The 24,075-nt window shown below is 41.5% G+C and overlaps 1 protein-coding gene across 1 annotated transcript in view; it reads left to right on the top strand.

The window, feature by feature from the left end:
* The first annotated feature begins 6,785 nt into the window (after window positions 1-6,785).
* PLRG1 (pleiotropic regulator 1) overlaps window positions 6,786-24,075 on the top strand; it is a 20,586-nt gene continuing 3,296 nt past the window's right edge. The window contains exons 1-13 of the mRNA XM_015410064.1: window positions 6,786-6,859; window positions 10,825-10,931; window positions 11,463-11,605; window positions 11,962-12,015; window positions 13,235-13,328; window positions 15,987-16,077; window positions 16,282-16,383; window positions 17,497-17,589; window positions 17,873-18,022; window positions 18,125-18,226; window positions 20,708-20,810; window positions 22,342-22,450; window positions 23,653-23,792. Coding sequence (XP_015265550.1) covers window positions 6,851-6,859; window positions 10,825-10,931; window positions 11,463-11,605; window positions 11,962-12,015; window positions 13,235-13,328; window positions 15,987-16,077; window positions 16,282-16,383; window positions 17,497-17,589; window positions 17,873-18,022; window positions 18,125-18,226; window positions 20,708-20,810; window positions 22,342-22,450; window positions 23,653-23,792 — 1,297 coding nt within the window. The 5' untranslated portion in view covers window positions 6,786-6,850. The remainder of the gene's footprint in view (window positions 6,860-10,824; window positions 10,932-11,462; window positions 11,606-11,961; window positions 12,016-13,234; window positions 13,329-15,986; window positions 16,078-16,281; window positions 16,384-17,496; window positions 17,590-17,872; window positions 18,023-18,124; window positions 18,227-20,707; window positions 20,811-22,341; window positions 22,451-23,652; window positions 23,793-24,075) is intronic.

Raw genomic sequence — 24,075 nt, 5'->3', positions numbered from 1 at the left:
GGTAAATGAATTTGTATTCCATTTTTTGAGGTTAATTAGGAGTTCCTTATGGATAGCTGAGTGATTGAGTTTAATGATGTCATTTAAGTTTATAGGAATTTTCACCCCTAAATACTGAATATATGAATCCGCCCATTGATAGGAAAAAGATTTTTTAAGCGACTGTTCCAGGGGGGGAGAAATGTTAACCGGGTAAATCAATGATTTGGAGATATTGATTTTTAAACCAGTGCATAAACCAAATTGGTCTAAGATTGTTTGAATTGTTTTTAAGGATTTGTGTGGTGAAGAAACGTATAAAATAAGGTTGTCTGCAAACATGCTGAGCTTGAACTCTTTTCCTTTGATACAGATACCCGCAAAGTCTGGATTGGCTCTAAGGGCACAAGCTAACGGTTCTAAGGCTAAAATAAAAAGGGGCGACAAGGGGCATCCCTGACGTGTGCCACGTTGAAGAGAAATAGAATGGGATGAGGCGCCATTTGCTAAAATGGTCGTTTTGGGGTTTTCATATATTGCCTTAATTAAATTACAAAAATTAGGGCCAAAGTTTAAGAAATTAAGGAGACCTGATAAATATGGGATCTCCAGCGAGTCGAATGCTTTTTGAATATCGACAGCGAATAATAAAGATTGCTGGGAGTAGTTTTGTTTGGCAAAGTGTATAATGTTTAGGGTTTTCCTTATGTTGTCAGCAATGTCCCTAGAAGGGATGAACCCTGTCTGATCAGAATTAATATAATAGTCAATGATGTTTTTAAGACGTGATGCTATCATGCCAGAAAATATTTTATAATCGGTATTAACTAAGGAAATGGGTCTATAATCTGCTGGGTCCAAATTATCTTTGTTTTTTGGGGGGATTAGTATTAAGTTAGCGGATTGCCAAGTTGTTGGCATATGTCTAGAAAGTAAAATAGAGTTACATGTATCCAAAAGTGTCTCACTTAAAGAAGGGAAAAAGGCTTTTAAAAATTCAGTAGTATATCCATCAGGGCCAGGCGCTTTATTCATTTTCATTGACTTAATAACGTTTTGGAGCTCTTGCATTGTAAATGGTGAGTCTAAGGCAATTTGGTGGTCTTGTGATAGCTTCTTAAGGTGCTGTAGAGATTGTAAAAATTTATTTATTTGGTCAGAATTAGGATTTGTAGTGGAATATAGCCGTTTGTAAAAAGTCTCTAAAATTTGCATTATGTCTTTTGTAGAGTGCTGTAATATATTTTGACTATTTCTTAAACCCAGTATATGACGTTCCGCTTGTCGTTGTTTGACTTTCCATGTTAAAAAACATAATCTTTTAGAGGATTTAGAGGTATTGTTTTTAAAATAATTAAGGTTGGTTTTGTGTATGTCTGCCGACTCTAACATTTCCAGTTGTTTCCTTACATCCTGCAGTCTTTTGTATATCTTAGGGCTACACGTTAATTTGTGCTTGTGTTCTAGAGTTTGAATGGTCTGGATAAGATCCGATGTAAGTTGTTTTTTTTCTTTTTTACAGGTTGCTGCTAGAGAAATGCAATGACCTTGAATATATTCCTTCAAAGTTTCCCATAACGTGGCGGCACTAATATCATTAGACTTGTTGAACACAAAAAATTCTTTTATATGAGTGTGTAAAATTTCTTTGATTTTAGGTTCAAACAATAAAATTTTGTTAAATTTGGTGGATCCTGAGTGTAAGATGACCTCCTTAAAAATATTATGGACGCAAAAAGTATTATTATCCAATATTTATTTATTTAACTTTTTTATACCCCACCTTTCTCCCTGATGGGGACCCAAGGCAGCTTACATCATTCTCTTCTCCTCCATTTTATCCTTATGACAACCCTGTGACGTAGGTTAGGCTATATAATTGGCTCAAGTTCACCCAGTGAGCTTCCAGGTATAAGTGGGGAACTGAACTCTGGTCTCCCAGATATCAGTCCAACACTCTTAACTCCTACACCACACTGGCTCTAATTTGTATCCTAATATAAGATGCCCCCCCTTTTTGATGGCATACCTGGAAAAAAAACCTACTTATATTTTGATGTTCCTTATTTTTACCATCTGTTCAAATAGGTAGCATTAAGATGGTGCTATCTTTGAAAAGACCGCAGTATGTAAAATCTGTAATTACCTCGCAATCCTCAAATAAAGTTATCCCCCCATGAATCTCAGATTGAGTGTATAATTTTACCACTTTCCCCATTAGTTTCCAAGTATTAGCCTGATTATTAGGCGAACCATGTGCCTCCTTGACCTGTGCCCCTCATGGCCAGTGAAGGCTGGAGGCAATGTTGAGGGAGTTTGTTAAACGGTCCCTGGAAACAGGGCCCTATCTGGAGGGCCTTAAAGAGGCTGTGGTTACACCACTCTAGATAAAACCAACTTCGGGTCCTTCTGATACGGTCAATTACTGCCCAGTTTCAAATTTGTCATTCCTGGGTAAGGTAATTGAGAGCGGTGGCTGAACAGCTCCAGAGTTTCCTGGATGAGACATTGGCATTGGATCCATTCCAGAACGGCTTCCGCCCCGGCCATGGGACAGAGACAGTACTGGTCACCTTGGCAGATGATCTCCATAGGCAGCTGGATCAAGGCAGGTCGGTGCTGCTATTGCTATTAGATCTTACAGCAGCATGCGACACACCCAATTATGATTTTTTGACCCACCACATTGTCGATGTGGGAGTTTGCGGGATAGCCCTTCAATGGCTTACCTCATTCTTCCATGTTCGGGGGCAGAGGGTAGTGCTAGGAGAGAATATGTCCTCTAGACACCCCCTGGAGTGTGGGGCTCCTCAGGGGGCACTTCTCCCCCCGATGTTATGTGACATCTATATGCACACCCTCGCCAAGCTGGCACGGAGTTTTGGCCTTGGGTGTCACCAGTATGCTGATGAGACCCATCTGTATCTGCTTTTGGATGGCCACCTGGATGCCACCCCACAAAATCTGCCCATGAGTTTGGAGGCCGGGGATGTGATAGTTAAAAAAGAGCAGGTTGAAACTGAATCTGACAAAGACGGAGGTTCTGTGGTGGGAGGGGGCTCGTGTTCAGCTTACCTGCTCTTGACAGGGCACCACTGGTACCGGCGCAGTCCATTAAAAGCTTGGGTGTGATCCTGGATGCCTTTCTAAATATGTCGGCCCAGGTCACACATACAGCCAGGCTGGCATTTTTCCATCTACGCCAGGCCCGGCAGCTGGCCCCTTTCCTGTCGCACGCTGACTTAGCTACAGTAATCCATGTGATGGTCACCTCCAGGCTAGACTAATGTAACTTGCTTTATGCTGGCCTGCCCTTGAGACTGACCCAAAAGCTCCAACTAATCCAGAATGCGATGGCATGAGTCCTGACAGGAGCATCACAGACTGTACATGTTCAACCTGTACTGTGCCAGCTGCACTGGCTTCCAGTGGAGCAACGAGTCAAGTTCAAGGTTTTGGTTTTGACCTTCAAGGCCTTGAGGGGTTAGGGACCAAGGTATCTGCAGGACCACCTCTTCCAGTACACCCCCCGGGAGAGCGTTGCGCTCTGCACAGAACAACTTGCTGGTGGTCCCTGGCCCTAGAGACATCCGGCTGTCCTCAACCACCAACCTGGTGGAACTCTCTGCCAAATGACATCGGGGCCCTGCGGGATCTTTTGCAATTCTGCAGGGCCTGCAAGGCAGAGATGTTCCGCCAGGCCTTTGGTTGAGGACAGTGGCACATTATGACTGGCACCCTTCCCAGACCTCTGCCCCCTAAGGATTTAATTCCTCCACCACCCCATACCCATGAGACACCCACAGGCCAGAAATGGGAGGGAACCTTAAAATGTTGCCACTTGATTTTAATTAATGGATTATATCTGTTGAAAATGGTGTTTATGGTTTTTATTGTTTAATCGCCTAGAGTCCCACAGTTGTGGGGATTAGGCAATTAAAAATGTAAATAAATAAATGTTTCAGAAATACTGTTAGAAAGACAAGGTAGGTGACAGAAAACAGATACAGTTCTCATATTTTTTCCTGAACATGTTCTTCCTCCAAGACTGCAGGGCAAGCCGAAATATCACCATATGCTCCATATGCCGTTTGTCTTAAACTGCAAGGTGTCGCAGTCTATATATGTGTTGCCCTAAAACCTGGGAGGACCAGGTATGCTGCCCTGAATACCTTGAGGAAAAATGATAATATGACTGCATTCTCCAGTAAAACACTCGCTTTTATAATGGTGTTCCATTCACACGACCCAGAGTTTGGCAACCACATTTGGAGGCTGTAATATGTATGACTGCCATGTCGCATACATCAGACAATGTGTTTTCCATATGAATGTTGAACGTTCTAGCGCATATGGATGAAAATCCATGTGCTGCCCTCTTCACACCATAGGTTAATCCTATCTACTGCGCTCCCTAACACCGTCAACATCTGCAGAGGTTCCGAAGTTGGTATAGTAATCTGGCTCGGTGGTTGAAATTTATACAGCAATGCGACACCCATTTTAAAATATCACTAGTTCAGTCTTCCAGTGCTAGGATATGCTTCCTGACAAACTTCAAAATTCCTGGTTTTGTTAGCTGAAAGCTGTAAACAGCAGCCTGGAAGAGAACAAGCTACACTTGCTCGGGTTGCACCGTGTATTTGCTTAGAAGTAATTCCCAACAAACGTCTGTATAGTCAAAGCCATGGTATTCCCAGTAGTACTGTATGGCTGCGAGAGTTGGACCATAAGGAACGCCATTAGAGCGCTGAAGAATAGATTCTTTTGAATTATGGTGCTGGAGAAGACTCTTGAGAGTCCCCTGGACTGCAAGGAGATCAAATCAGTCAATCCTAAAAGAAATCATCCCTGACTGTTCCCTGGAAGGCCAGATATTGAAGCTGAAGCTCAATTACTTTGGCCACCAAATGAGAAGGGAGCACTCACTGGAGAAGAACCGGATGCTGGGAAAGATAGAAGGTCAAAGAAGAAGGGGACGGCAAAGGATGAGATGGTTAGACAGTGTTCTTGAGGCAACGAACGTGAAATTAAGCAAACTCCGGAGCACGACGGAGGGTCTGGGTAAAGGTCGGATCTAAATGAATCCTCATGTTCATATGATTTTTACTCTGAAACTAAATAAAACCACCATCATATTGTAGGCCATGTGTTAGTCTACAAGGGGCACCACAAAAATCACGCACCCACAGATTCGTGGCACCACAGCAGCACAAAAACATGATTCCAAAGGATGAATCCTCATGAATTCATATGATTTCTATGCTGGAATGAAATAAAACCTACATCATACTGTAGACCATGTCTTAGACTATAGGCAGCACTCCAAAAATCATGGCCCCATGAATTCGTGGCACCACAAAACTGCAAAAACATGGTTCCAAAGCATGGGTCTTCAGGGTTTATCAATTGGGTCTCCAGAAACACACCATCAAATCACATAACATGTCCATGGCCACAGCTTGCACCACAAAAATCACAGATCCACGGCTTTGTGGTGACACCATTCTGTAAAAACATGATTCTGAAGCACGGATCCTCATGGATGCTTGGGGTTTTTGTGTTGGGACACCCCAAACATACCATTAAATCGCTTATCATGTCCTTGGTCACAGCCTGCACCACAGAAATCACGGTGCCATGGCTCTGGCAACACCAGACCTCGGACATCACAAGCGAGAGGTGGAATTTGTCCCTACGAGTCCAAGGCCACCACCCCGGGGCTCAGGGAGGCGGAGGAAAGTTTTGTCCCCCCTGCCGTCACCGCTGCAGCCATTGCAGCTGCCGCCGACAGTGCCGGTGGCCATAACATTGCATCACACACGAGAGGTAGAATTTGCCCCTACGAGTCCAAGGCCACCACCCCGGGGCCCAGGGAGGCAGAGGTACGTTTCGCCCCCCGCCACGGCCATTGTAGCTGCCAACAGCGCCATGGGATTTAATTGTATGTTTGGGGTGTTCCGATACAAAAACCCCAAGCATCCATGAGGATCCGTGCTTCAGAATCATGTTTTTGCAGAATGCTGTCTCCATGAAACCGTGGATCTGTGATTTTTATGGTGCAAGCTGTTGACGTGGATGTGTTATGTGATTTGATGGTGTGTTTCGGGTGACCCAGTTGAAAAACTGTGAGGATCCATGCTCCAGAACCATGTTTTTGCAGTTTTGTTTTGCCACGAATTTGTGGGGGCATGATTTTTTTAGTGCTTCCTATAGTGTAAGACACGGTCTACACTATGATGTTGGTTCTATTTCATTCCAGCATAGAAATCATATGAATTCATGAGGATCCGTCCTTTGCAATCATGTTTTTGCGCTGTTGTGGTGCCACGAATCCGTGGGAGCGTGATTTTTGTTGTGCCCCCTATAGACTAACAAATGGCCTACAATATGATGGTGGTTTTATTTCGTTTCAATGTAAAAATCATATGAATTCATGAGGATCCATGTGGATCCGACTTTTACCCTTTTCCCACGACGGAAAACAGGAGGGCCTGGCGTGATGTGGTCCATGGGGTCGCGAAAAGTCGGACTCGACTGTGCGACTGAACAATAACAACAAAAATCCCCGCTTAATTCAATGGGAGCAACTCCCAGGGTCGTGTGCTAAGAACCGCGGCCCAATTAGCCAGTTCCCTCGGTAATCTCAAGGCACCAACCCAAAACGGAAGCCTACTTTCAACCCCCTTTATCCAGCCAGCTTGTCTCACTCATGCGCCCTTCAAAGGAAACGTCACTTCCGATGCGGCGGAGGAGAGGCGCCGGAAGTGGCTTCTTGTCGGTAACGGACCTGGTTGTGGCGTTGGGTCGTAGCGGCTCCATCGAGAGCGTGTGGCTGCGCCGGGGGTAGCCGAGACGGCAGACTGGCACCATGGTGGAGGTGAGGGGCTGGCAATTCCTCTCCGGGGTTCGCTGTGGGGGAGACGCAGATTTCTTTCTCAGCCGTGACCGGTTAGAGGCCTTCGTGCCTCTTCCTGCTCTTTTCGGGATTCAGGGCTCGCAAACCTGTTCTTCTCCGGGATGCTAGCCGGCCGGAGGAAGCAGTTCCTTGGGGCGGACTTTCAGCTTCGTGTGTGTCGGTGGCGGAGAAGGGAAGCGCGTTGAGAGAATTTCCTCCCTTTCACCATTTGGGTGAAGATACCGGGGGGGGGGGGGAGTGAGGAACTACAATTTGGAGAGTGTTTTATGTTCTCCTGGTTTGTACAAGAGAAACGGAACTGTTACTAAAAATAAAGAAAAAGGAATCTCGTGGCACCAGAAAGTCTTTTGGTTTGACTTAGGCATGGATTTCGCGGGCTGCTTTATTGGAAGTATGAAGTTGGCAAACACACACACACAGGCATATAATTAGTATTAATTAAGATTGGCTTGTTAGGGCTCAGTTATGGTGAGAGACTCCTTTCGCACTGCAAACATTAAATTTGCTAAGCAATATTGTGTTTTCATCTTTTACTGTTGCTGGGAATGACTGTTGTACTTATTTTGGTTATATTTGGACTTAAGAGATGCTGCAGTCTGTATATCTTGTATTTAACTGCCATTTGATCTAGTTAGGGTACAGTCTGTGCTCATGGTGAAATGGACTCTAGTCCATACAAAGGCATGCATCACAATAAATGTGTTAGTCCTTGAGGTACCACAGAAGTCCTTGTATATTTGCTTCCATAGACTAACACAGCTGTCTCTAGAATTTTACTAGATTCAGTAGCAGGGGAGGGAGACAGAACTTTATGAAAAAGCATGTCCTCAGATTGCAAAGGTTTTCATTTCAGTCCCTGGCATCTCCACTTAAAAATAGTCTCTCATCTTGCAATTAGGCAGCCTGAAGCCTTGCTCCCTGCGATGCCTTGCACAGATCCCTGGTGGGTAGAGATGAGATGGGATATTGGAAGGGCAATATTAGTTGGTATCTGATCTATGATACTGTCGTTAGAACTCATTCAAGACTGTTTTTTGAAAATAAATACTTATACCCTGGTTTGCTGCAGTTTTCACCCAGGGTGACTCACACACAAATAAAAAGTTAGAAGTTTCTTTTTATTCCAACTGCGTCCACTAAAACCACAGTGACAATAGGAGAGCTGTCTTTCTATTCCAGAAACAGGCTGCTGAGATGGTACCTAATACAAGACGCTCTGTTAAGAGGCAAGTTCTCCTGGGCCAGTTGATGGCTCCTTCTTAGTAGTGCCAGTAGCAATTGGAGAATCTGGGGAACAGCTTACAAGGGGTTTTTTTATGTCCTCATATTGTCCTGCTAGTTTCTTCAGGCTGGCTGGAGTCTTATGAGAGCAGTGTGATGGCAATTAGGTCTGTCAGGCCCTTCTGCCAAAACGCAAGACTAACAGTGTTGCAGAGCTCCGAAGGCAAACAGTGTCATGCTCCTTGAACTCTTAAGTGTCATGAATACAAAGATGTGCTGCACATGAAGATGGAAATCGAGGGTTGCGGTGCTGGTTAAAAAAATAGCCATGTAATACCTTTTATTAGGACCTTCAGTAGACAACATCTTCAACACACTATCCTGACTTGCAGCTATTATCCAAAATTCTAACAGCAGAGAGACCTAAAGAAGCACACAGTGCATGGAAAACGAGCAGACAAACCCTAGAATGTTAACTAAACATCAGTTGAGCCACGCAGAGAGTGAAGGACAAGATGTCAGCTTGGCAGGTTGAAGTATAAGATTAGCAGCAGGTGGGATAAACACATGCTAATGGATGTCTTCTTGGCCAGAAATGTTTGAGTATGTCAGTGTGTTGTATATCCACTAATTCAGTTAGAAAAATTGCATTTTTAATATAGCAACACCAGCATGGTAGAGAGTAACCTAAGCACTCTAAAAGAAAGGTCCAAGCCCCCATGGAACTTATCACCTAAACATAGATGGTACAGAAGCAAAGATGATATTGAGGAAGGATAAGTTTGTACTATGCACAGTATGAAATTCCTTATTGAAAGTATTTTGAAAGTACAGTGGCTTGAATCTGATCTACATTTTTGTGGACAGAAGGGGGGGGGTGATATTTTTGTCAATTCCACCCTCCTGTAGGAGACCTCTGATTTTCTAAAACTGTTCCTGGAGGTTCCCCCTCCCCTAGGAGTAGCATGGGGGGCATGTTGGGCTGAAATGGTGGGCAGGAATTGTAAAAAATTCCCCACCTCCTCCTTTTTCTGTATAAATTCTAGATGGGGTCCAATCCATTAAATTCACCTTAAAACAAAGTTGCTTTTGTGTAGCATAGGTACAAAGGCATTTGATGTATTCTCAGGATACAGAAGATTTGAGGGAAGATTGGTTTTCATATTTGAAAATCAAATTCCCATAACCATATGCTGAGCATAATCAGTTCTTTGTTGAAGGCAGTTGTGTTAAAAGATTCCAGTATCACAAAATTCCTCTGGACTGTTAATATTACCACACATCAATAAAATTCAAAATTTAGTTCATGGGTGTAACACTAACATCTGTTAAAACAATTAAACAACAAGTGGTAGTGAATTTGAGCCAACATAAAATGAGCACCAGTCCTGTGATCTTGGGCAAACTTCAAAGTAACAGATCGTGTTTAACATTATGTAAATAATTTGTGTTTGTTTATCCACTTTTTTAAATGGGGGCAATAAATTCAGAGCAGCCCAGTCCTCTTAATATACATGAAAAATGACTTGTTATACTGGTGGTGAAAAGCTTCAGATGTTCAGATTTGTGCCCAGATCACCTTAGAATGGAAAACAGACTGCTGACCCTGAAGCATCACTCTAAGTCCTTGATCTTGACCCTCTCCGGAAAGCAAGAAACAGTTAGCTTCACAGTTCATTGAGAAAGTAGGGTCAGAACAAAGCACCATTTTTAGCATTGATCCCTTAGTGTATACTGTTCCAAAGTAAACACTTACTAGACTGAAGCTAAGAATTCAATTGCATGCTTTATTCATGTGTCCTTGAAATTTTGCTGCTTCTCAAATGGATGAGGAAAAAATAAACTATACCACGTAGTGGAAAACAGAATAAAGGCAAGGTATAACAATTGAATGCTATATATTAATTTGGTAATTTGGTGCCCAGTGCCAATGTTACTATATGTTACATGTTTTTATAACTTAATTTAAGATTTTAATGTCTGTTGTACTTTTATGTTAAAAGCATTTTAAAGTTGCTTTTCTAAACTGCTTGTATTCACTTACATAAAATAAAAACATTTTTCCAAAACAAAATAAATTTACATGAAAGTAGCTTAGAACACCCAATGAAACGTCAGCCAGATATGAGTTGAAATAGATGCTTTATGGAAAGTGCTAGAGGTCTTCAGGAAAGTGGGTTATGGGACACTTTTTACCTTATTCCAGAGTCTAAAGGCCTAAGTGGTAAAGATCCAATTCCTGGCTTGTTGGTATTCCAGTCTACCACAGAGAAAACATTCATAGCAGGGCTTGATTTCCTGACTCTGGCTGACACGCAGGTTGATATGAATTCAGTTTATTAGATTAAAATCCATAATCAGTAAATAACTGACTTTAGCAGGATGCAGGATTTCAGTTCTGAGAGAGAAGAAGGAATCCCTGATAATCTGTATGGAATAGGAAGAAGCAGCTGGCTGTTTTGACTGCTGCAGAACTTAGTGCAATGTAGGAAACGTGCCTCCCCCTCACCTCCCTTGACTTGGGAGGTGGGAGGAATATGTTGTATTACATTGCGTTTTGGAGCTGGTAGGTATGTGTGGAAGACCTGAGAGGGGCCCATGGCAACCACAAATAATGGCTGCCTAGTAAGCCAAGCCCAAATTTGTGAATCTGTCTTTTATGAACTTATTTCCCAAGGTATACCTGAAACTTGCCTCTTGTTTAGGAAGTGCAGAAGCACTCTGTGCATACCCTTGTGTTCAGATCTTTGAAGAGAACTCATGACATGTTTGTGGCAGACAATGCAAAACCTGTAGCATTGGATGAGAAGAGGTAAGACTGATCTTATGTTGTTAATACATTTGATGTTGCAGCCTAGTGCAGAATTGTAATGTGAATCCCTTTATCTGTTCTTCCACGGTTGAACAGACTTTAGAAATGAGGTGACTCTGGAGGATTTGCGTTATCATTTTATAAGTTCTATTACTTACAGAGATAGGAGAGGCAGAAAGTTAATTAGGCTGTGTTCCTCCAAACACCACAGTGTTTGGATCCTCATTTATCTGTGGCAAAACCTGATTTTACTTTCAAAGCTTGAAGCTGTATGAACTTAATTGAGTTTACATGGCCATCAAAAATGATTTGTCTGGGGCATAAAGAAATCACATCTAGAAATTAAGAGCTCCAGTAATATGTCTGTTGGCTGAAATGTGGGTAAACTGAATGTGAAGCAACCCATGCTTCAGTAGTTTTTATTTTTTGTGAATACTTCTGTGAATGTATGTGAATCTGAACTATATATCCCATCAAATACTTATTTTAATAAAATGTCTCAAAATATTAATAAAGTGTTTTCTTAAACAGCCACAAATTAAAGATGTCAGTAAAACTTCATACAGAGTATAATTCTGTGCTGCACATGCCTGTATTGAAGGAAAATGCTCGAGAGAAGGGTTCTCATAATGCCATTGATTCCTATGGTCATAAGCAGTATCTTCAAAATCAAGGTACGGGGATAATTTCCATTCTGTTCAGCTGTAGAAAACTCTCTGTATCAGTTCACCATTTGATTACTAGCTCTTTTGTATTAGAATTTCACATTTAGTAATAGTACTTTATGTTAGCATATGGTAAGATACAAGCTCCTCACTTATTCAGGATATATCCAGCACATGTAACATTTGTTTGGTTGAAATGTTTGTGTGTACTGCCGTTCTTTAATAGGATTTATAAATTAAACCTTAACATTGGCTTTCACTATGCATGATTTCTAATGAAAATATACCTGTGATGGTGTGTGATTCGGAACCAAATTAATTGATTGACATTACTATGAAGCAGTAATAAATCTCTTACTATATAGGAGAAGATAATGAATATTTGATAACAGGAACACACCCATATCCTCCAGGACCTGGTAAGTAATCTTTTGGATAAACTTGTGTTCAGTAAAAGCTTGCACTATCATAACATAAAAATTTAAGCGAGATATTTATGATCATGGATGCTCTACTTAATGGTTTGGAAGAGAATATAGATATTAGTTGTTCAGGAGGGTCCACCAAGTAAGCATCTTTATTGACTTTAGTGAACTTCTTGCATTATCAATCCCCATGTGTTAAAATGTGTTTGAAATGCTGAAACATTTTTACTCTTGAAACATTTAGATTAGCTGAAAGGGAGGAAATTCATTCCTGTATGGAGAAGATATCAGACATTTCTATGCTGTAAGTTAGTTAAAATGGAGACAAAAATAGAAACACATCCCTATGAAAGAGTTTTAAAGTTAGAGATTTCCAAGTGGTATCTTAAAAGAGTTATGCCTTCTTCACTGGAGATTTTGCTTTGTTCAGTGATCAGTGAATCTGGGTCCCCCCCCCCCTCCTAGAGTTTGGATTTAGAGTTTCAGTGGTCACCTTCACAGAAACTCATTTGGACCATGTGAACTGAAGCTTTACAATATTGACTGCAACTAGCACTGCTATTTGTGCAGATTTCATTGTGTTCCCAAAAGTGCAAAACTTGAATTTCAGTAGAATTAAACTAGCAAGACCAACAGTGCAATCTTACACAGAGGTACTGCAGTCTAAGCCTGTTTCTGTATAAAAAAGGTAAAGGTTTCCCTTGCTCGAAAGCTAGTCAAATCTGACTCTAGGGGATGGTGCTCATCTCCGTTTCCAAGCCGAAGAGCCAGTGCTGTCCAAAGACATTTCTGTGGTCATGTGGCCGGCATGACTAAACGCCAAAGCACACAGAATGCTGTTACCTTTCCACTACTTGCAGTTTCTTGCTTTCGAACTGCTAGGTTGGCAGGAGCTGGGGCCAGAGACAGGAGCTCACTCCATCACGTGGCACTAGGGTCTCGAACTGCCAAACTACAGACTGCAGCTCAGCGTCTTAACCTCTGAGCCACCATAGCCCCTATAATATTGAACTGTATAATATTGAACTGTAAATCAGCCAAAAGGATCGCAGTGATAGATGCATGGGATTAAGAATAATGTACAAGTTTTTAGTGTGGGTATGCGTTAGGAAGAATTAAATAATAAGCATTTATTTGTTGACAAAAGGTTATTGAGATACTTTTGGTTTGGTTGAGCTTTGTTGTAAACATGGTGTATTTTCTTTCTTACAAGGAGTGGCCTTGACAGCAGATGCTAAAATCCAGAGGATGCCCAGTGAGTCAGCGGCTCAGTCCTTAGCTGTGGCACTGCCACCTTCTCAATCCAAGTAATTTTTTTAGTCATTAAAACACGATAAATTAAAAGCATACAACCACAAACGTTTTCAGGTTAGCTCAGAAAATACAATTCAAAATGCAGCAATTTAAATTTCAGTGAATTCATTAACAAAGATGTGCTCAGTTTTGACCTGATCTGGATAGCCCAGGCAGGTCCAATCTCGTTAGACCTTGGAAGCTAAGCAGTGCTGATGCTCCCTTTAAGTTATGGAGTCATCTGAGCAAAAATTCTACTTTGTGAGCTACTGGCGTTAAAGTTGTGAGCAAGTGATTTGGCTACTGTATAAATCAGTTTGCTCTGGAGCCATCCTTCCTGAGCTAAGACAAAAATGTGTGAGCTGGAGGATAAAAACTGTGAGCTAGCCCACACTTACTCAGCTTAAAGGGAACACTGCATTCCCTGGTAAGTATTTGGGTGAGAGACCTCCAGAGAATACCAAGGCTAGAGGCAGGCTATCAAACCACTTCTCTGAATGTCCTCCATGCCCCAGTAGGAGTCACCAGAGTTTGCTATGACTTCCAGGCATGGGTGTGTGCGCACACACACACAAGGAAAACAAAAATATGTGCTCAGTTTTAATTTCACTCTTCCCAGTTTCACATAGATGCCACACAAATGTTGATAGCCTCCCCCATTCTTCTGTACAGTTTTATAAGATTAAAGCATTGAATGTTGTTTGAGGGATGTATGATGCTGAACCATTTTCCCCACTTGTCTCCTGCCATAGTTGTATCTCTAACAGTGCTAATCACCACTTTGCAGCTGAGGGTGATGAGAAGTTAACATAATTGCAGCTGTAAAGGTCTCTTTTCCACCCTCTGAGTGAAACAAAAAGGTTTGCTGGATCTTCTGAGGAGAGTTAGTTTGCATAGTGGCTAAGAATTTGAGCAGGAAACATGGGTCAAATATGTCCTCAAATTGTGAATTAGCTAAGGGCTCTGACCTTTCTCTCAGCTGTAGTGCCCCATCCACAGTATTGCTGTCCCCCCATGTACAGTAATAACAGCCTACATTACAGGGCTTCTGTTAAGACAACAAAGATAAAGAAGAGAAACTGGGTAAGCCACAAGCTGACACCAGTATACCACACTCAACACTGTTAAGAGTATCTGTGGGAAGAGTGTCCCATAACTGAGATGCCGCCACAGAAGAAGCTTGTTTTGCATGGCTTTCCACCATATTTCAGGTAACAGTGGCTCACCAGACAGGGTCTCATATGAGGACTTTAGTAATCGGGTTGGTTTGTGTGAGAGTAGGCAGTCCTTCAGATATCTTGTTCTGGTACCGTGAAGGGCTTTAAAGGTCATAACCAGCATAACTAGGGAGTCAAACTGGATTTAAAATGTAGCCATTTTAAATGTAGCACTTCTTCTGTGGACCAGGATTGAACCTGATCTAAAATCTCTTGGTTGTCTTGTTCCTGAATCAAAGACCTTCACAGAAAAATTATCTGTTTTTAGTTCTGGTTTGGTTTGACACCTGACACAGAAGACACATATGCTTTTATAATGTATACCAGATAGTAGTCTTGCTGTGGTACATTGAACTAGTTATTCTAAGCTGTCTTCAAAGGCAGCACCATCTAGATCACATTGCAATAGTCTACCTTGGATGTGCTTAAAAGTTAGACAACCGCGGCCAAGTCCTGTTTCACAATGATAGTCCATAGCAGGTGAACCAGCTGAAGCTGGTCAGAAGTGCAATATGCCACGCCGGCGATCTGAGCATCCTGTTTTAAAAACACGCCCCCAACTTCAAAGATGTTATTTTAAGGGCACTGCAGGCTGACTCCTCAATCCTTGACTTGGTATAGAATCAACCATTAGTACATCCATCATGTCTGGATTGTACTTCAGTTTCTTGGCTGTTATCCAGCCTGTTCCCATATCCAGGCATTTGTTTAGACTAGAGATGTAAAATTTCCAGAAACGTTTAAGCTCGGAAAAAAACCTGTTTTTTGGGGGGAGAAACGGAATTTTTCGGGAAAATTAGCACTTCTTTTTTCTTTTTCAGATTGAAAGTCATTCTGTTACTTTAGGAACATAAAATATGACTATGGACATTTTTACTTGGCATGAAATTATCACAACTAGCATATTAAAAATATAGTGTATCCAAACAATTATTACAAACAGAATACCCACCCACATGCAAAAACAAAACTGAAACCTTTTTCTTTTCTTGTGACAATAGCACCTCCTAAAGGAAGAAATGCATCTTGTTCTTGCATTGGAGAGTTCAGTTTGTAACCTAGGACTTGCTTGTCCTCAGTGCACAGAAACTAGATCAATCTGATATCATACATATTTTTTAGAAATGATTTGGAAAATATTTGAACACCCGAATTTTTCCGGGTTTTTTCAGGGCCTTCACATCTCTAGCTTAGACCATCCCCTTCCTTACTGGATTATGTTGAAAAGGACATGTAGATAGTACTTCCTTTTGACAAATCATTTCTGGATTTTGGCCTTATTTTCTAAGCTGTCATAATACCCTTTGTCTTTATATTTATGGTAAGCACACAGGGTTTTTGAATATAATAAGCATATTGCCAGTTATTTGGAACTAGATATTCTGTCAAAACTTGATATAGTACAGCATCTTAACGTTTTCTCTGCCTTGCATCCACTGTTTTCTGCTCTTCCAGAATAGAAGCAAATCGAACTGCTGCTGGTGTAGGTGATATATACAGACATGCTGGGATTCCTGAGCGTTCACAGCCTACAGGGTTGAGCATGGTAAGTATTACTGGAGAATTGCTGGTCAATATGTGGCAGGTCCCTCAGGTTGGATTTCAATTTTGTGGTAGGTTTCTTAGCCTCTAGATTTTATGAACAATTACAGTATGTACTGTGAAGCATTATTTTAAGGGATCTAAAGAATAATTGGAGCTCTGAGATCAGGAACTAATATTTGTAAGTAAAAGTATGTTTAATTTATAGGCTCTGATGGAAGCAGTTGGGAACAAAAATTCTACGTTAATGGCAAAGAAGGCTCCGACAATGCCAAAACCACAGTGGCATCCCCCTTGGAAACTGTACAGAGTAAGTAGTAAATGCTCTACACAACTAAGTCTTGAGAAAATAAATATTAAATATTTGAAATATTTCATAAATATTAAAAGCAATTTTTAGTTTTCAGAAGAAGAAGAATCTTGATTGCAAAAGAGTTATTAGTGTTGATGGTATACTGTCACATGAGCAGAGGTCCATCAGTGGCTATTAGCCACAAGGTATAGATAGGAACTCACAGGCTGGGGCAGGTGATGCACTGTATTCTTGGTGCTTGGGGGGGGGGGCAACAGTGGGAGGGCTTCTAGTGTCCTGGCCTCACTGATGGACCTCCTGATGGCACCTGGTATTTTTGGCCAATGTGTGACAGAGTGTGGACTAGATGGGCCATTGGCCTGATCCAACATTGGCTTTTCTTATGTTCTTATGTTTCACCTAAGTAAAGTTTAAGACTAGGGCCAAGAATATCCCAAGTCATAAAGGGGTTTTTTGGGGCTTTTTTTAAAGTCTGGCTCTTCTAATTGTCTATTGGTTTTGGAGATTTTTTTGGGGGGAAGGAGTGCAAAAGTTTGGTATAAGGCATGGGACATAGTGCCTTGTTAGTCCTGGGATGGTCACTGTCAGTTTGTGGTTCTTTAGTATGTTTTTTTAAAACTGTCCTTACTGGCTCAGTTGTAAATTGAGCAGAAAGACAATCAAGGCTTACTTGAAACTGTGGATTATAATGCAGGAGAAGGAATCTGAGTCAGTGTATATAATAATTGTTTTGGTCATGGATGCTATAGTGCTACAAAATTAGAATCAGACTACCAGGATGTGTGTGGATTTTTGTATACTGAAAGGGGTAGCTGAATTGGAACAACTGCATTTGATGAAGATCATTTTTCCTGTACATAATATTCTGATACAGTCCTTCACCTGAGGTTAATAAATTATGAGCTACAGAGTATGTCATGACCAGTAGTCAAGACAGTACACAAACAGTGAGGTCCATCTAATGGTGAATGGTATAGCCTTGGAGTTAAACGCATAACCAGACTATCCATTGACAGAAACTGCCTTGTTTTATGTAAGCGTTTAAGCTGTACATGCTCATGTTTTGGTAGATAAACTTTAACCTGCAAGATCGTCTTGTAACATCTGCAGGTTATCAGCGGTCACTTGGGCTGGGTGAGATGTATTGCAGTAGAACCTGGCAATCAGTGGTTTGTTACTGGCTCTGCTGACAGAACTATAAAGGTAAGAGACCTTGAAGAAAATGCATGTGACATTTATATTGTTTCTAGGTACCTATAAATGTTTCTTCGGTAGTCCTCTGCTACACATTTTATTGCTTTCCTTTGATGTCCAAAATTTTGAGTTGTGCCTTGTGTCAAAACTAAGGTTAGCATTCGTACTAAAGTTGTCAGATTTTTCTGCTTTCAAGTAGGGATACTGTTTATATGCTAGTTAGGTCTTTGAGCTACTGATCTCAAACAAATTGGCAGGCCTTTTACTGGATGTTGATGCCTTGTCATTACAGATCTGGGACCTTGCTAGTGGAAAACTAAAACTGTCTTTGACTGGCCATATCAGTACAGTTCGAGGTGTAATAGTAAGTGGAAGAAGCCCATACCTGTTCTCTTGTGGAGAAGATAAACAGGTGAAATGCTGGGATCTTGAATATAATAAGGTAAGTTTAAACATATTGGCAGCAACTGATTTTTTTTCTGCAATTTAAAGTCACACAGCAGCATCCAGTTTTAACTGAAATGTTCTTTATCTATGTCAATAGGTTATTAGGCATTACCATGGTCACTTAAGTGCTGTGTATGGCTTGGATCTGCACCCAACAATAGACGTGCTTGTAACATGTAGCAGAGACTCAACTGCACGAGTAAGTAAATCAGACATTATTACGATGCCTTTGAACATACTTCTGTACACAAGATGAATTTTACATAAGTGCCTTTGCTAGCTGCTTCCATTTCAAAAGGTATAAATATTTCTGATGTCTCAAGTATGACGTTATTCTTAGGTCAAACATGAATCTCTCTGACAAACTTGGCCTTTGGCAGGATCAGTAGATGAGTTCTATATCTTACATACTGATAATAAGGAAACAGGTTACACTATCATATGTGAATATTGGCTCTTTCCCCTATTCTCCTCTGGTTCTGGGCTGTAGAGAGCTGACCCAGGGCATCCTCCCTGGCCCATATCCCAAGCCTTTATGAGGGCAGCCCAGTGAGTGTTCTAATCCTGTAGCTCTTCCCCCATCTCCCCAGAAGATTGCAGCTCCCACAGGAGTTGAAGGAATGCTGTGGCTTTGCCTTGGGTTTGGCTGCAGCCAGTCTGGTCTGACCCTGATGATGGTCACTTGGCATCTGGGCATTCTGCCCCTCCCTTGCTGCTCCAGTGGGGCACCAAGACTCAAGTGACAGTGAGGCTGTCCCCTATCCCTGAGCCCACCGTGGAGAACCAGGAACATTGGCACCTGGAGACTGGCAGCTGCTTCTTGGTTCCCACTCACAGACCCCAGAGTGTGCTCATAGAAAAATTAATTCTTGCTTTCTTCATACAAGATGGTTTATATATTTTTATAGTTGTTTTTTTCCTAGGGAAATATTGACCTTTTCTGCATGCTTGAGTGACTCCTGATTTTCTTGGGAGTCGATCCACAAGCACTGAAATCAGCTTGGGCAGGGTTCTTCTGGACATCTCCTTTCCCTGTGCATTTTTACAGTTGTGGAGTCTGCTTATTTTCTTCTGCACATGGCTTACACAATGAGGTTTTTCAAGGAATGGTGCAATCATCAGTGGTGCCAAAGCACCCCCGCATTTTAAAAAATGGCCCTAAAATATCAATATAGTACTGTAGTGTTGTAATGATAGTTCAAGCAGGTTCTCTGAATTCCCAGTTTTCATTTTTTAAAAAGTAAGTTTCTAGCCCTTTCCCTCATGTAGATATAAGGAAAAAGGCGTATCTCTGCAAGGGGAGAGGCTAGAGACCTTTTTAAAAAAATGAAAGCTAGGAATTCAGAGAACTTGCTTGAACGTATCATTATACAACACTACAGTGTTATGCTGATATTTTAGGGCTCTTCAAAAAAATTGAAATTACTTGTTTTTGAGGGGGGAGAGGGAGTTGTTTAATGTTGAGAGTCCAGTCATTGAAAAATGGGGTGGAGGTGGGTGAGACAAAAAAAATCAATAGAAACATTACAGATTAGGAAAAGGCCAACTCAGAATCAGCTTCCAGAAAAACATTGGGATAAAAGAGCCCGGAAAAACAATAAAAAGAAGTAAAAACTAAAGGCACAAAAATGCACGTGGGAATCAGGGATAAACCAAAACAGTATGGGGCCAGAACTGATGAAAATGTGGAAAGGCCATTGTTTCCTTTTAAGACGTCGTTGTTCATTCGCACAGTTAAGTCTGAGTTTTCATGACCCCGTGGACCACATCACACCAGGCCCTCCTGTCTTCTGCCGTCCTCCGGAGTTTGCTCAATTTCATGTTCACTGCATCAATGATACTGTCTGACCATCTTGTCCTTTGCTGTCCCCTTCTTCTTTTATCTTGAGTCATTCCCAGCTTCAGGGTCTTCTCCAATGAGTGCTCCCTCTGATTATAGCATTTGTCAGTTAACTTCTTTTCTGATGCTAGTTTATTTAATTTGTTGCACTGATAGGCCTTAAGTGGATTACAATTTATTTACATGAAACGTACTGGTATGCAAAGATGAATGCATGTTTCTGTCTGTGGAAAAGAAGAAGAAGAGAAGAAAAGATTGGATTTATACCCTGCCCTTCACTTGGAGTCTCAGAGCGGCTTACAAACTCCTTTCCCTTCCCCTCCCCACAACAGACACCCTGTGAGGTGGGTGGGGCTGAGAGAACTCTGACACAAACTGCTCTTTTTCAAGGACAGCTGTGCCAGAGCTTGCAACTGACCCAAGGTCACATCAGCAGGTGCAAGTGGAGGAGTGGGGAATCAAACCCGGTTCTCCCAGATTAGAGTCCAGACACTTAACCACTACACCAAACTGGCTCTCAAAAGCTTGTGTGTGTGTGTGTGTGTGTGTGTTAAGGAACTTACTGCTAATATTTGCTGTTGTGTGTGGTATTTGCTACAGTTGCATGTGGTATTTGCTACTCACATTATTAAATGCTTTGTGGTAGTCTTTTTTAAGTAAAGGTTCACAAGTGGATCCATGGCTGCACTGTCAATAGGAGACTCAGTTGTTAATAGTATGTACTGGAAATAGTGTAGACTGAGGTATTTAAAGAGAGCGAACACAACATTAGTTTTCTTATAAAGAATTGTGAGTCATATCAACACACTTCTGATTGCTTTAATTTTTGTGTTTCATTAGATTTGGGATGTAAGAACCAAAGCCAGTGTGCATACATTGACAGGACATACAAATGCAGTGGCAACAGTGAAGTGCCAAGCAGCAGAACCACAGATTATCACGGGTATGGTGGATATTGTTTTATGAAAATGGAGCACCATGGAAGCAGCTTACTTAATGCAAATTCTCCCTAATGTTTGTGCTCAGGCACCGTCTTGTTTCTGCAATGCAGCCAAAACAAACAAACAAAATGATTTTGTATCACTTTGAAGGTTATTAGATTTACTGTAGACCTTCGTAGGCACCTGGATCGTGGCGGCGTGGCGGCACTGGTGTTGTTGGACCTGTCGGCGGCGTTCGACATGGTCGACCACCAGCTGCTGGCCCGCCACCTCGCCGACGTGGGGATTCAGGGGCTGGGTAGTCTCGGTGAGGAAGGACAGACTATAAATAAATGAAAGAAGGACTCTCTTTCTTCTCCCAGGAGTTCAATGGTCATGTGCAAAACAGAGTAGGAAATATCACCTATATTCTGGAAAACTGCTGAATCCAAAGACTGGAAATGCCTTTCAGTAATTGACATGGTAGCGTTTCATAATCCCTTCCAGTTGAACTTGAAGCTCAGGATTCTTTGGCCTACTATGTGGAAGGAACAATTTTTGTTTTATACCATGTCGTTTCTCGAGCCCTTATCCCAATAATCTACTATTTACTGTATTTCCGTGTGGTTGATAAGGAATGGGTGTTTCTTGCTCATTGTTGGAACGGCAAATACAATTTTATTCCGTTTGTAATTCCCTGGGATTTTTATTCATAATTTCTTAACTCCAGGAGTTCTTTAACACCTTGCTGTCAACTATTTTGATGAAACTGAATACCATTTCCCCTCCGTCAAGTCGCAGCCATCTTATGGTGGCCTCAGAGGGTTTTTAAGACGAGACATTCAGAGGTGATTTGTCATTGCCCACTTCCGCATGGCAACCCTGGACTTCCTTGGTGGTCTCCCATCTAAACGCTAACCAGGGCTGACCTTGCTTAGCTTCTGAGATTGGGCTAGCCTGGGCCATCCAGGTCGGGGCAGATGCTAAATACTAACTCGGGCCCTGCGGGACTTAGTGCAGTTCCGCAGGGCCTGCAAGACGGAGCTCTTCCGCCAGGCTTTCGAGGGGGAGCCGCCGCCGCCGCCACTGTTCCATCAATGATATTTCCAACCATCTACCCCATATAGTAGGGGTAGATGTCGCCCAATAGAGCTGGGGGAACATTCTTCCTGGTGCTTCTGCTGTAAAGAACTGCCGCCAATGTGGGATGTTGGCCATCTTGGATTTTATGTAAATTAATTAGCACCAAATTTTATGTCAGATATATTGTTTTATCATGTTGTTGTTTGTATGTACATTTTAACCTTTGTAAGCCGCCCCGAGCTGAATATTGGATGGGGCGGGATATAAATCCCAAAATAAATAAATAAATAAATAGATGAAGCTTTCATGGGCCAGAACACACTTTTTCAGGTGCAAGAAATTTTCAAAAATGGCAATGGAATGGGGAAACTTGAAAGCACAACAAAATTGAGCTGTATGGGTCTACAGCATACTTAGTTCTAAGTTTCTGTTACCTTGGTTACCTTCTTCAGTGCTTCTTTTTTATTACAGGAAGTCATGATACCACTATACGACTCTGGGATTTAGTGGCAGGGAAAACTCGTGTCACTTTAACAAATCATAAGAAATCAGTAAGAGCAGTTGTACTGCACCCAAGACAGTAAGTTTTTTTCCATTCATTTTATTTTTCAATGCTGATATAAAATGGCTATAGTCATCAACCTCTGAAATTTGTGGAAAACTAGGTTGTCTTCCTGTCCCCTTCCCTTTGCTAAAAAGTCAGATTTGAGGGGGAGTACAGAAAAAGTATTATGAAACACTTGCTCTTTTAGCATTATGAGTGAAATGCTTTCTTAAGACAAGGTTTTGCTTTAGATGTTCTTTACGCCATCACACTGCTTTCTAACAGTGATAAGACTACATATTCTGTTTGTTAGATTACAGTGCAATTCTGTTCAAAGTTAATTCTAGTCTAAGCCTAGTGGGTTTACACTGGAGTAACTCTGCCTAGGAATGTGAAATTCCTGTATACTTGTGGCAACTCTTAAATCCTCTTGCCCACTTAAGACTCCACCATCTTCTGCACCATATGAAAAAACTGGTATATGTTTGAAAATACGTATGCCAAATCAAGAAACAACCTGTCCTGTGAAAGAGTAGAGAGATTATGTCAGTCCATGCAGATATATGCTAAGCATGCAGCAAAAATCTTTAGAGCTGATGTAGTAACAGAAATGGTAGAGTTGCTGTTGAAAAGTACTGTGTAACTCCCTGTGTAACAGGAAACTAGTTGCACTTGAAGTATGGTTTGATCCAGAGAAGTGTGAGCAGTGTTCTCATGTGTCATAAGTTTTCTGTGCCCAGTGTACAGCAGAATTCTATGCCCATTCACTTCAATGGACTCAGAAGGGGCTCAGCTCTGCTTAGGATGGCACTGATGGTCTCTCAGTCCTCCCAAATTGTGCTCCTGAAATTGTCACCTTGTGATGCAGCATTTGATATGGTGCAGGGGTCTGCAGCCAGAAAGGAAAATTGGCACACACCCATTTGCCTGCACCCCAGTACCTTCTTCTTGAACGTGGGGGTTTGGTTGTGAATCCAGGGTTTACCAGTTATGCTTGGTGCTTACCATGGTAGTATTTAAAGAAAAATTAAACCTGAATTCAGAACCTGAGGACAATTGTTTCAGATAACTAGCGTTTACATTGGCAGATTTTTCCCCCTTATTTCATGTATATGTTTGCACACTTAGGCAGCTGTAATAAAATGGTATATTAAAATTATTAATCGTATACTGTCATTGTTGGTCTATCAGACTATTTACAGAATACTTTCTGACGCTAAACACAACTCTTGTTACAGGTACACATTTGCATCTGGTTCTCCAGATAACATTAAGCAGTGGAAGTTCCCTGATGGAAACTTCATCCAAAACCTTTCTGGTCATAGTGCTATTATCAATACACTGGCTGTGAATTCAGATGGAGTTCTGGTGTCTGGAGGTACAGTGGGAATGTTACAAATAGTTTGTATGGAGTTGGGCATTTTGATAGATCAAAAGGTTGGACAAGTAATTTTTAAACTAACTTTAATCATAACAAAACAAATTAGTTAACTGTTACTGTGAAGCAATGCTACCAACTCCTTTTTTTTTAAAGTATTCCAACATCTTAATGAAGTTGTTAACAACCCTGTCCTGAGAAATGTTTAGGCTGCACTGTAAGGGTATTATTTGTTGGGGCTTTTAATGGGGTGAGCTGTGGTTGTTTCATTGGAGAGAGAAGA

This window comes from Gekko japonicus, unplaced genomic scaffold (genome assembly GCF_001447785.1).
Source record: "Gekko japonicus isolate JY-2015 unplaced genomic scaffold, Gekko_japonicus_V1.1 scaffold326, whole genome shotgun sequence".
Taxonomy (NCBI): domain Eukaryota; kingdom Metazoa; phylum Chordata; class Lepidosauria; order Squamata; family Gekkonidae; genus Gekko; species Gekko japonicus.
Note: the sequence above shows the minus strand (reverse complement) of the source record. Positions and strands in the feature narration are given on the sequence as shown.